This window comes from Pantherophis guttatus, chromosome 6 (assembly GCF_059756535.1).
Source record: "Pantherophis guttatus breed Tessera chromosome 6, ASM5975653v1, whole genome shotgun sequence".
NCBI lineage: Eukaryota > Metazoa > Chordata > Lepidosauria > Squamata > Colubridae > Pantherophis > Pantherophis guttatus.
Genome location: NC_142068.1, coordinates 96,662,762 through 96,675,678, shown reverse-complemented (window position 1 = coordinate 96,675,678; position 12,917 = coordinate 96,662,762). Strand labels below are relative to the sequence as shown.

At 41.5% G+C, this 12,917-nt stretch overlaps 1 protein-coding gene across 1 annotated transcript; it reads right to left on the bottom strand.

The window, feature by feature from the left end:
• Positions 1-6,866: 6,866 nt before the first annotated feature.
• Positions 6,867-11,476, bottom strand: LOC117676082 (protein NDNF-like). Its single transcript, XM_034435244.2, has 3 exons — positions 11,213-11,476; positions 10,626-10,759; positions 6,867-9,716 (listed from the first exon to the last, which is right to left on the bottom strand). The coding sequence occupies exons 1-3, from the start codon at positions 11,395-11,397 to the stop codon at positions 8,365-8,367; spliced, it is 1,671 nt and encodes a 556-aa protein (XP_034291135.1). The 5' UTR covers positions 11,398-11,476; the 3' UTR covers positions 6,867-8,364.
• Positions 11,477-12,917: the final 1,441 nt, after the last annotated feature.

Here is a 12,917-nt window from a genome sequence, read left to right as displayed (position 1 = left end):
TACCAAAATCAAGCAGCAGACATAAGAGGTGCTCTTACATGGGAACTCCTTGCAAACTACATAATAGATTTATTTAGGTTTTTGTGCAGAGATCATTTAAGCAGAAATTACCAATTTTGGCAAACATGGGAACTACTTAACTGTCTTTCTCCAGGAAAAGATTTTGCTTTGCAAGAACGTCAGAACGTCTCCACCAGTTACTCCATTAGTGAAAATATATACCGTATTTTTCGGTGTATAAGACGCACTTCCCCCCCCCCAAAATGTGGGTGGAAATGTCTGTGCATCTTATATAGCGAATATTGCCGAAGCCCTGCCTACCCACCAGCCCCCACCCTTCGGCTTCTGCCTCCCAGCAATTTACTTCCTTGCAGCAAACAGCCTGGTCAGCTTCAGCACAGTCTGATTTAGCACAAGCAGCTGATTGGCAGTTGGATTGGCCTCCTGGAATACCACCTATCAGCTGTTCCAGGTTGCAGGGATCACCACTGCCCATCGCCGGCCATTGCTATTGCCACCTATCACCTCCTCTGCACACCCCATTTTTGGCCTCCATGTGTCCCATTTTTGGCCTGTTCCAGGTGGTGGGGATAGGTGGCGGCAGGGATCCCTGCCGCCTGGAATGGGCTAAAAACGGGACATGGAGAGGTCGAAAACGGAGTGTGCAGAGGCTGAAAATGGGATGGCCAAAAATGTGGTGCGTGGAGGCAGCAATAGGCGGCAGCAGCAATGGGTGGCAATGGCAGCGACGGGCGGTGGCGATCCCTGCAGCCTGGAACAGCTGATAGGTATTCCGGGAGGCCAATCCAACCACCAATCAGCTGCTTGTGCTAAATCAGGCTGTGCTGAAAGTAACCTGGCTGTTTGCTGCAAGGAGGTAAATTGCTGGGAGCAGAGGCAGATTTTTTCCCCCTTGTTTTCATCCCCAAAAGCTAGGTGCATCTTGCACTTCAGAGCGTCTTATAGTCTGAATAATACGGTATATATATACCGTATTATTATATATATATTTTCAGGATACATCAGAGCCTAAAAAAAGAATTACAATTTCTATCAAGTACGAAGGCAGAAATCAGTACGGAATCCGATATTCTGGTATGCTGAAGGATGCCAATGAGAGATAACAACCGATTTGAATGCCTCAGACCTGGTTTGATTTATTGGTGGACTCTTGGATGACTGTTTAAAAGTATGAATGATTGAAAGGACAACTGGAGTTCCTTGCATGCAATCACCCTCTTCCCTCCCCACATGCGATTAGGCCAAATTCCGACAAGCTACATTCCTTATCAAAGGCAGCAATGCTCCCTCTGCTAATGTCATTCCTGAGCTATGAGAAAACGTTCCCTGGGTTTGCAGGTAGCCTCACATTGGAAATTCCAGCGCAGCTTGCAAGATATCGGTGTTTGCTCTGATAAAAGGGCCATATTTTTGCCTTTGCAGAGGCTTCAGGAGGAACACATTATGCCCATCAATTCTTTTCCATCCCACTTTTTGTCTTGGCTGTTGTTGCTTTCTTGATATGAAAATTTATTTTGGAAATTGGAGCTGAAGCCTTTGCTAAGCTGGTGCTGTCCAGGTACTTTTGTCTACAGCTCCCATCATAGCCAGGGCCTCATGGGTGGCAAGGACAGGTCTAAATCACCCAAGTAAGGAGGGAACGCTGCATATCACCAGTAATTTCATGCATTTTTTTTGTATTACAGTAGCTGTATAAAATTTGAATATATAGATAACACAGTGAATGTATCAATTACATTAGACAGAAGGTTTAGGGAGATAGGAAAACTGGACATCTGCTTGCCTTCCATTAGAAATTGTGTTTATATAAGTCTGTAAAACCATTTGTTTCCATTATTGGCCTAGAAAACATATTTTTTTTGTGTATGCTCCAACTGTCTTTGGCAAGACGAAATAGTCTCTGGTGTGGGCTTTGGTGCATCCCAGATGGATACATATTTTCCCCCTTGTTCAGGATTCTTTCAGGATTTTGATATGAGCAGGGATGGGACAAGAAAGCTTCTATGGGGGTGTTTGCACATTTGTTATGCCTGGTTTGGTGTTAATCATGGGCTTGGAAATGTTATCCCATACCTAGCCTTAGGTTCATCTCCTCTTTGGAAAAGTTGTTGATCCATTTTGTGTTGTCAGATTATAGATAGATAGATTAGATAGGTAGACAGACAGACAGACAGACAGATATAGATTATACACATGCACACACACACCGGGGAGGGAGGGGGAGAGGGGGGGAAGAGAGGGGGGGAGAATGGAGTTTATGAACCAGAATTATTCATGGCTGTTCACAATCAAGTTCATAATTCCAGCAATATTTAGGGAAAAAATATTGTGTTGTGATTGTTGGCCCCAAGATGTAGATTAGACCAAACCAATTTACTTCATATTAAGACTAAAACTACTCTCTTTTACGACCCTGTAATAATCCCTTGATTCAGAGTAGAATTGGAGCAACTGGATGGAGCTGAGCATTTACTAGCCAAATGCCCTTCCTGACGCCACACAGAGTTCATAACATATATTTTTTCTTTGTGCCCTAAGGGAGAAATATCTGCCACTACCTAGGATTGAACCCTCAACCATCCGAGTGGGAGGCGTCTTCACCACTAGGCCACCACACCATTCAATATGAAGACTAAAACTACTTTTATTAAAATTGGCTCGAGTAACGGAATTATGCAAGTGTGGTATTATGGTTTACTTCTTCGTTCTTTATACTCCCTAATTGGAATTATTGAGATGTTTAAGATATTTTTACATCCTTCCTTCCTTATTTGGACTTCGAAATGCTTTCCTCTTCATTGTTTTGATAACAGATCTCCCCTTTCAGAAATTGTAGAGAATATTCGTAGCTCGGGTTGTAGATTTAGCAGAGGTTTGTCCTCTGAGCTTGCTGCTTGGCTCCCAAACATTTCATTACCAAACTAGGTAACATGGGAGCCAAGTACCAAGCTCAGAGGACAAACCTCTGCATAGGTCTCAATCCTCTATACTCCACTTCAATAACCCAACAGGACCACTAGAAGTTAACAAAGGATTAGAAAGGTATTTCTTTGCTGCCACCTGGAAGTCATCTACCTCCTTACCTCCACTAACTCCAGAATTGACACAACTGCCTTCAATGATTCCTGAGGAAGTTTGGTCTATTGACTTAGTCCCTACCAAGCCATCATCTTTACTGGTTTGCATAAACATGTTGTGTAAACTCAGCTTGACCCAAACCAAAATAGATAGTCTTGCGTACACTTCACCAATAATGGGGTTTTTTCATAGGCATGTCTTAGCCCTGAATATGTGCTCATCTCAACCTTCTTCAACTCAGCTGTTTCCAGCTTCCTCAAATCTCCTATTTCACAGCCAGCTGTGGTCCAGCTGTAGAGGTTTTGAGAGCTGTAGTCCACCAGGCTGCAGTGGACTATGTCATCCAACCTTAGGATGGTCATCAAATTATTTTTCTTTCTCTAATAATTAAGCCTGCTGCAGTACAAAGTAACCAATAACCATTTCCCGTTTTTAAAATAATCTTATGTAAGAATTTGACACTTGTTCTTTGTCTAACATCACCGAATAAAAAGAATGTGGCAGGAATTTTTTAAAATCTCTCTCCCCTCCACATATTACACACTCAGTCATTATTCTTTATTTATACTTGAAATTTGATATAATTCCTGTTAATTTACATGGCTGTGTCCTCTAGGGCACTCTCTCTCTCAATTTCGACTGGAATCTTTCAAGACAGTCATTGGGTGGGTAAGCCACCCCTTGTTGATATTGGAAAGTGTTTGGGCCCAACACAAGAACTTAAATTTCTCCTACTGTAGCCATATATTTTAGAAGTTCTTATAACAGCAATTTTCAGGTCATTTGTCGAGCAGGAATTCGAGAAGAAACATATGGTTTCTGATTATGCTGTGATTTTTTCCCCAATAAACGGGGACTGGAGGGGATTAATTTTATTAAACAAAATTTAGACAGACAGACTCAAATGAAGCAAAACAGAAAGCATATAGAAAGCAATTTGTTTCCTGAAAATTGGAAAACTAAACATGAAGAAGCAGCTATATTTATAAAGACTGTATAAATTGGAAGAGAGTTTCTTTATTTCATATTTTTAAAAGAAAAACCCCTCATGTATCAGCAAAGGATCAACAGAGAGTCTATCTAAAACTATAAAATCAAGTACAATTTAAGAAGAGCAATAATGATTATAGCAATTAAGAGGTATAAAAAGAATTGAGTCAGCAAACACTGAAGAATACACTAGTCCAAAATCACTTTGGACAAGGCTTAAATCCCCAAACAGGTGGTGTAATTCTTCCTTCCTTCCTTCCTTCCTTCCTTCCTTCCTTCCTTCCTTCCTTCCTTCCTTCCTTCCTTCCTTCCTTCCTTTCTTCCTTCCTTCCTTCCTTCCTCCCTCCCTCCCTCCCTCCCTCCCTCCCTCCCTCCCTCTCAAACTATAAAACAAGATCTCAGTTTAATAAATATGGAATCCTGGCCCACAGAAGAAAAGCAGAAAACCAGGGAAGGGATCAAAATTCTGAACGTCCTTTGATGTACTCTCTTTTCTTCCTCCATGTCTTAGCCTTGGACCTTCACAGGACCTTTATAGTTGTCCATTCATTCTTGGAATTGAAGCCCATGTATTTTAATGTTGCCAAGGTTGAAGAACACTGCAACAGAGAATGAAAATGAGCACAGGAGGATGGGGATCCATCACAATACTATGCCTTCAGCTCCTAAACCCAAAGAAGCTGATTCTTCCCAACAGCAAGAAGAGTGCCCTTGGAGGCCTGAGAGGAGGAAGATGCTGTGTCAGACATGTGACTTCAAGAGTGTTGCTGTGGTCCCACTCCACCTCTTCATTCTATACAGGCTCCAGAAAAAAGACCTAAATGGGCCACCTTGGATTCTAGGAAAGAAAGTCTTCCAGTAATAGAACTTCAGTAGCTCCTACAAACAGAATAACATTTTAGGGCCATTGAGTAAAGAATATGCCTGTGGGAATTAATCAATTCACAGCAAGGCAGTGCAGTTGTTAAGACACACATATCATCCCAGCCGTTTGTTTATTCTCATTTTTTCAAATGGAGAAAGACTTAGCTTGGCTGTGTGACCATGAAAGGAACTTCCGATAGAAAAGGGAATTGAGTTGATCTCTAACCCTCTGAAGGCTCTGGATGGGGGCGGGGGGGGGGGTGTGTCTCCAGCCTTGGCAGCTTTAAGACTTGTGGACTTCAACTCCCAGAATTCTGGGAGTTGGAAGTCCACAAGTCTTAAAGTTGCCAAGGTTGGAGAACTCTGCTCTAGATCACATCAGCTGCCCATCAATCTCTCTACATGTTGGTAGTGGAAGAATTTCAAAAGCTACTTAATGCTCGTTTAAGGTTTTCTTTGTATTTCCACTGTGAGAGTAAGTTGCGGTTCTGTTTCTAATTTCTGGAAAGGAGCTCCACTGAATCCAGTTGGCACTGCATGTAATAGATACACCCACTCTTTAACAATCTTTGTTTGGGTTTCTTAACCCTACTAGCCTATTGCATGATGTTATTATTTCTTTGACTAATATTGTGCTGCCCTCTAGTGATTGCATTTCTCCTTTTATATTCTCTCGAAGAGTTCCATAGACTTTGTCTCCCACGGACTTCAGCTGAAAATCATTGACATGAAGGACCTCAGAACAATTGAAGCTGTGCTGAGATCTACAGATGAAAACCCCCTTTTCTTCAAATTTAGTGCTACGTCTGGTGTTATTTCCATACTGCATATACACGACGGGAGCATAATTAGCCTGAATGAGAAGTCCACACATTGCTATGCTCTATCTATGATTTATATGAGAAATTTATGGTTTCTATGAGAGTTTATCATCTTTTGGAATCATAGAATGAAAAGACATGAGAAGACAAAGAGAAATAAACTCCATTGAATTCAATGGGTCTTTTCTCTCTGGGAAAACAGATGTAGGGTTGGAGGCAATGGTTTTATTTAAGAATATGCACCACTATTTTAATTATCAGGGATATTATACTCTTCATATTGACAATATTTATATCAAGTTTGCAACTGAATTAGAAGTCCATTTGATTAGCCCATGTACAGAAGTGGCCAAAATTGTGGAAACCTTTTGGGAAAAGTGTATTTTCTAAAACTAGCTAATAACACCACTTTTTAAAGTTGTACTATAAAATTATATATCAATGGAAAGATAATTTAATCAAGAATGTAATGTAATAACTTTTATGAAGGATTTGCTATTAGAATAGCAGTTATGGTATAAAGAAGAAAAGTGAAACACGTAGAAAAAAACAAGATATACAAAAATTATCATCATAGAAAATACAAGATATACAAAAATGATCACCATGTCAGTTAATACTTAGTTGGGTAACCTTTAGCATGAATTATGGCCTTATAACATCTTCCCATGGAGTGAACCAAGTCTTTTAGTTCTGCAGCTGTTATCATGTGAAACCAAGATTGAAGGATTGCCTCTATTAACTGGGTTTTATTGCTGGGTCGCTTCTGACTAACCAGTTTCTTTACTCGGTTCCATAGATTTTCCATTGGGTTAATTCAATCTGGGCTATTCCCAGGCCATTCCAGCAGTGGAATAGGATTATCTTGAAACTCAAAACAAAAAGTGGTGTTATTAGCCATCAAACCTCAAAAATACACTTTTCCCAAAAGATTTCCACAATTTTGGCCACCACTGTAATTCCAAACTGGTTAGGAACTTACAAATGAAGGCAAATATACGTGTCCCAGGATAAATTTTGCAAGATCCAATCTGGTTCAATCACCAGGACCAGAGGTTTAGCCTTCTGAGCTTTCGGATTCGTGCTGGAGCCCATCCTCAGGGAACTTCTCTCTAGCAGAGTGTGTGCTTTGGGCTATTCTCTTGTGCAGTATTTATATGATGCCTTCTATCAACACACCAATCAATCAAAAGGTAGGCGCCAAATAAGCATGACACATAAAATAGCCCAAAGAACATATTCCAGTAGAGAGAAGAGTTCCCTGGGGATGGGCTCCAGCACGAGTCCGAAAGCTCAGAAGACTAAACTTCTGGTCCCAGTGACTGACCCAGACTGGATCTTGGTTAGGAACTCATCAAACATTTGGAGGAGCCCTGTTTCAAAGAAACGAAACCCTTACTTATTAAGACCCAAAATATCCATCAGAAGAATTTGCCACCACTTCAGTGGACACCATGGGTCATTCAACGAGTAGGGGTAAAAAGGTAAAGAAGTCTTGAGTCAAGGCATCTGATGAAGTGAGTTGCAGCTCATACAAGTATATGCTTTTTAATTAAAAGAAAATTGGGTCAGAAAAGGTATCGTGTCCAAATTGGTTTAGGGTCTCCTGTTTGAGCAGGGATTGGACTAGAACATGGGTCTCCAACCTTGGCAACTAAAGACTTGTGGACTTCAACTCCCAGAATTCTGGAAGTTGAAGTCCACAAGTCTTAAAGTTGCCAAGGTTGAAGACCCCTGGACTAGAAGACCACCAAAGTCCCTTCCAACTCTTGCTATTCCATTATACCAGAGTCCTTCTAGCCTCTGGCAATCAAGGACTATCATCTATCTTCCTACAATGTCACCTCAAGCCATAGTTCCATTATAACCCTTACTGGGTATGTCAGTCCTTTAGCCTAGCCCTAGCCTACCAGAACAATTCAAGGGGCTATGGATTGGTCACTGCTAATGAGAACTGCGGGACATATTGGGTTTTCTCTGAGTTACCATTAGAGTAACCATATACATGAAATGGGGGAGGGGGGAACAGAGGGAAGGGGACCAGCACACTTCTCCTTCAGTTTTCTCTACATGATGGATAGAAATACTGAGGCATGATGTTAACTGATTATGCCAAGATTTCTCTTCTGATAGTTCTTTCAGCTTTTTGCAAGGGCCAAATGAGAAGAATTTGCTTATATACAGTGTAAGAAAAGGGGAGTTTTGCTAACAGGTCATTACATCAAGCCTCAAACTCCAGATAAGAATTTTGGGCATTAAACTGCAAGACAAAGCTAAATTATTTGACCTTACGAAGTAGGCATCCCTCAGGTTTTTTTGATTTTGTAGGCTTGGGTTTGAAAAAGAATCATTTAATTTCAGTGGCAGGTGTTTTGTTATACGGAGAAACCTCTGGGTCAAAGGAGAGAGGTTATAGGAGCAAATATAGCAAATCGAGCAAATCTAGTTTTCCAAGCTAAGATGTCCATCTCCAATCTTGCAACTTCAAACACAATTTTGTGTCTCAAGTTAATTCTGAAGGCGGCAACCACCAATGTTACTTTTGCCTGGTGTTTCTCAGTTTGACCTCTCCTTGGGTGTTGAAAGGCGCTCAACATCTCTTCCTGGTCTTCACAACTTTGCTGTAATAGCGGATGGGCACCCCCGAGGACCCAATGAGATACACATCAAAAAGATAGGCCGTCCCTGCTTCCAGGCCCCGGATGGTTTCGGTAGTCACAGCTCGTTGCAGATTGAGATCGTGGAAGAATTTGCAGAGCACTTTTTCACTCTTCTGCCTCGACTCCGGCCCAGAGCACCTATCGACTTTCCTGGTGGCCACCCATGTCTGGTCCTCCTCAATCTCCTTCTTGTAGATGCAATACTTGCTCAGTTCCTGAGTTCCAAGCCAGGCGATGGTGACTGAATGGCAGCTCCTCAGTTTCTTAAAGGATTTGATTTTTAAACTCTCTGGGAGAGCTGGGAAGAAAGACCTATGGAAGAGAGAGGACACCTGAACCTTCACGGATGCAGCTGAAGTCTCAGCGGACCACAGATGGACCAGGTAGGTATCTCCCAACCTTCCTTTCAGGATGAAATGCCTCAAGCCAGCAAATCTCTCTGACATCAAGACTTCCCCGTCCTTGGATATTTCCACTAGGAGTTGCCCACTGCAAGACTGGAAGGCAAACCGAACCTGCTTCTGCGTTGCCTGGTACAGCAAATTGTAAAAGGGCTGCTTCCTCCCATCCAGTCTCAACTGAATCACCTTCCCGTCCTTCAGTTTGCTCACATTGGACTCAGGATTTTCAAGAGTCCGGGCGAAGGCTCCAGTATAAGCAGCACTGGTGTTGGTGAGGAAATTGACGACAAAAACGTCAAAGTAGTACTGAATGCCAGGAGTCAAGTGGGACACTGTGTAGGTATTTGTGAGCCCCACACAAACTTGTTTCACCTGTGCATTACCACCTTTGTGACTCATGCTGACTTTGCTCTTGGACGGGGCTTTCGGTTCCTGAGATGGGAGGCTACCTGTGGAAGGCAAGCTCACCAAAGAAGGAGACAGTTTCACCCCTGTAGGTTGTGTTGCTGTTTCTGCTGCACAGAAAGTCTTGAAATTGTAGTTTTTGTTCACCAGGAGACAATAATGAATGTTTCCTTGGGGTGGCAGGATGCTCGGACTCTGCTTCCAAGCCAGAGTTACTGTGGTGGGACCAATCCCAATGACGTCAATGCGGGGATCCATCGGCAGTTCTGGATAAAAGTGATCCGATTTGGAGTCCGTGGTCAAATATGCTTTAATCTGGGTGTCTTTCTCAATGGAGAGGAATTCAAGCATGTAGACTGCGGAATGGTGAGATGCTCCTGTGTAGTTTTCTACTGAATTACCTCGATAACTAAAGAGAGTCCGCACCAACTTGGGGCCCTTCTGGAATCGGAGGACTTCCTGAGCATTCGAATTACCTGCCAATGAAACAGAAGACAGACAAAGCTTTTAAAGTTAATGGAGATAGGAAAAGCATACACTGACAGTGAATACAATGTAGATACCTTGAGAAAGTCTACACTTCCTGCCTGTTTTGGTTTTGGGAATCTGGAAACAGATTCCAGGTCAAGGTTCGAAGTAACACCCACAACGAAATAAGACTTGTTTCCTCAAAGGAAATAAGAGTTTCCTCAAAGTTCTTTTTTATTGAAGATGTCATATTGGCACATCTGGGAAAACCCGAATCTGAAAGCTTCCAGGTTTTCCTCACCCAAGTGAAAGTTCAAGTCCCTGCCCAGCACCCACATGTCCATCACATGGTCAAATCATCCACTGTCCAAACTGGAGACACCTCCCAGTCATCTGACTCCAGGGCCCAGGGCAAGTTGTCCTTGATTCTCTGAGAAAGGAATGTTATTTTGACTACGTATCACCCATACTCTATGCAATCCCGCCTCCCATTCTCATACAGAAGAATATGTGGCAGGCCTGAAGGCCCAAATGTAAAAGATGGCTTCCAGGTCTGACATTCACGTCATATTTAATATTTCAGAAAGCACAATGGAAGGGGTTTCTATTGTTGCCTTCTACCATTATTTTTAAACTTTCTAATCTAGGTTACTTCTTGAAGTCTCCCCTCCAAGTATTAACCAGGTCTTGTTAGCTTCCAGTTCCAGAAGGGATTTTCCTGGTGCTGAGACTTCAATGTTAAAGTTTCAATTATGGATAAAAATCTTGTTGGTACAAATCAGGTTCCAAATGAATCTAAGTCAATCTTCCTTTCATGCACTAACTAGATCTCTCTGTTAAGAGAAAGAGAAATGGAATGGAAGAAGGAAAAGGGGAGAAAGAGAGAGAGAGAGAGATTCAACTTCCCTCTTGCATACCAGAAATTGTTTTCCCAAAATGGTCTGCCGATGTCTTAGGGACTCGTATACTCCACTCAATGGGGATGTCACATGGGGTTACTCTCACTGTGAAGAATGAAGAGGTTTTGCTTTCTTTTAGAACAAAATAGCACCTGGAAATGAATGGATTTGTGTTCATTTTACATCACAGAAGGGGGGTGGGGGTGGGGAAAGACCAGACAAACTTAACATAAACAATATAGCCAAAGATTTGATGGCATTATTTAGCTAAAAGAATTCCTGTGATTATTTTATTTTGGAAACAGCATGTTTATACGCAAGTTTTAATCAATCTCAGAAGAATCAAAGCATCTTCCTATAAATGTGGGAAGGCCAGAGCTCCATGGGAAGTTGGTTTTTGAAAACCTTCTCCAAGGTCCATGTTAAAACAACACTTGATTGCTGAAGTTGTTCCCTCTCAACACAGTTTGGGAACCTGAGGGATGTCATAAGACAAACCCTTGGACAAAAGGCTTTCATCTCAAACCCATAAACAAAAACAATTCTGTAGAAGAAGGTGGCTGTGGAATCTACCCAAAGTGGAAAGGAAAAGACGGGCCCCTCACCTTTGAGGCATCCCTTTGGAGAGAGAGATTGTCGTTTCCTTGCCCTCTGCAAGCATCAACATGTGATAGAAACGGAACATCTCATTCTTCAGGTTTTGCTGTAAACCAACAGCCATGATTAAAGGATGGCTGAGGCACATGACCAGAAGAAACCGGCAAGGCAGACACATCTGTGGCCCAGACATTTTCTGTGCTGCAGACCTGGGAGTTAATAAGACACGGAATGGGCTTTCTTAAATGTAATGGATTGTTAATTAGCAGTTTAAACACTACAGAAGACAAATAGATCGTTTCCCCAAAAATAAGATCCAACCAGAAAATAAGTCCTAGCAAGATTTTTCAGGCCCTACCCCCAAAATAAGCCCCAGTTAAGATTGTCAACCAGATGGGTGCATTTAGTACTGTATTTCCCCCAAAATAAGTCCTAACCAGAAAATAAGCCCTAATGTGTCTTTTGGAGTAAAAATTAATATAAGACCCAGTCTTATTTTTGGTGAAACACGGTAGACATTTTATTTGTGTTAGTCGGCCACTTGGATCCTGCCAAAATTGGTATCACTTGAAAATCCATCTAGAATAGAAGTTGTCACTTTCCTTGATCAACAGGTAGGATGTCCAGTGTTTTCTAACTGCAACTGCACTGGTGGAAAGGCTAAAGAAGGGGTGGAGGAACAAAATAAGTGAGAATCAGATGTGTATCATCTGTGACCAGCTGTTTGGAAACTAGCCACAGGCCCTATTTCTCCTTTTTCTCTTGTTTCTTCAGTGGATACTCCAGGACAGGGGTCACCAACCTTTCGGACCTCAGGAACCACTAAATTCATAATTTTAAATCCCGTGGACCACTAATATGAATTTTTTAAAAAAAGATAAATAGTATTTAGTGCAATATAAAAAATGCAAATAATTTTCTGCTGACCACCAAAATTTTCTCACGGACCACCAGTGGTCCGTGGACCACTAGTTGGTGACCACTGCTCCAGGAAACAAAATTACTGGTTCTACAATCATGTCAGTTCCCTCCAATGGCAGAGCGATTCCTTGCGTGTGCTGACACATTTGTTACCTACACTTTAAGGAGACTTGAGATATGAGTCACTTGGTCGTTTGGACAGAATAGTATTTTAAATGTCAGGAAAGGAAGAAAAGGAGAGAAGCGTGCGGATGAGAAGGGCCAAGGATCGAAACTATAGAGGATACTGTAGTTGTGTCTGCAGGCAGGGGGTGCTCTTAGAACAGCTTGAGGGGCAGCCCCTTAAGCTGATCTACACGTTAAAGAAAAAATGTTCCTTTTTTAAAAAATCTGGTTTGCAAGCAATCAAAGGGAATACATAAAATTGCAAAAATATTAGAACCAAAACTCACTTTTGAAACTGTATTTTTTTTTAAAAAAATTACTTTGTGAGACAAAAATAATTATCAACAATATCAGTGATGTTCCATAATACTTTTATTTATTTTTTAAAATTAAACTCAGTAACATTTGATTCCCTATTTTAGTGTACAGATAGTCTTTTAGGTTTTAAATGACAAAAAAATCAGTTTGAGCAGGTTAAATAAATAAGTCATAAAATACAAAAAAATGTTTTGACCAACTTGTTCTGCAGCGTATTCAAACCTTTTATAATAGTATTCAGAATACATATTGAAATGGCTCCCCCCCCCCCCCACCAGATTCCTGGATTGTGTTCTCTTATGACAGAAA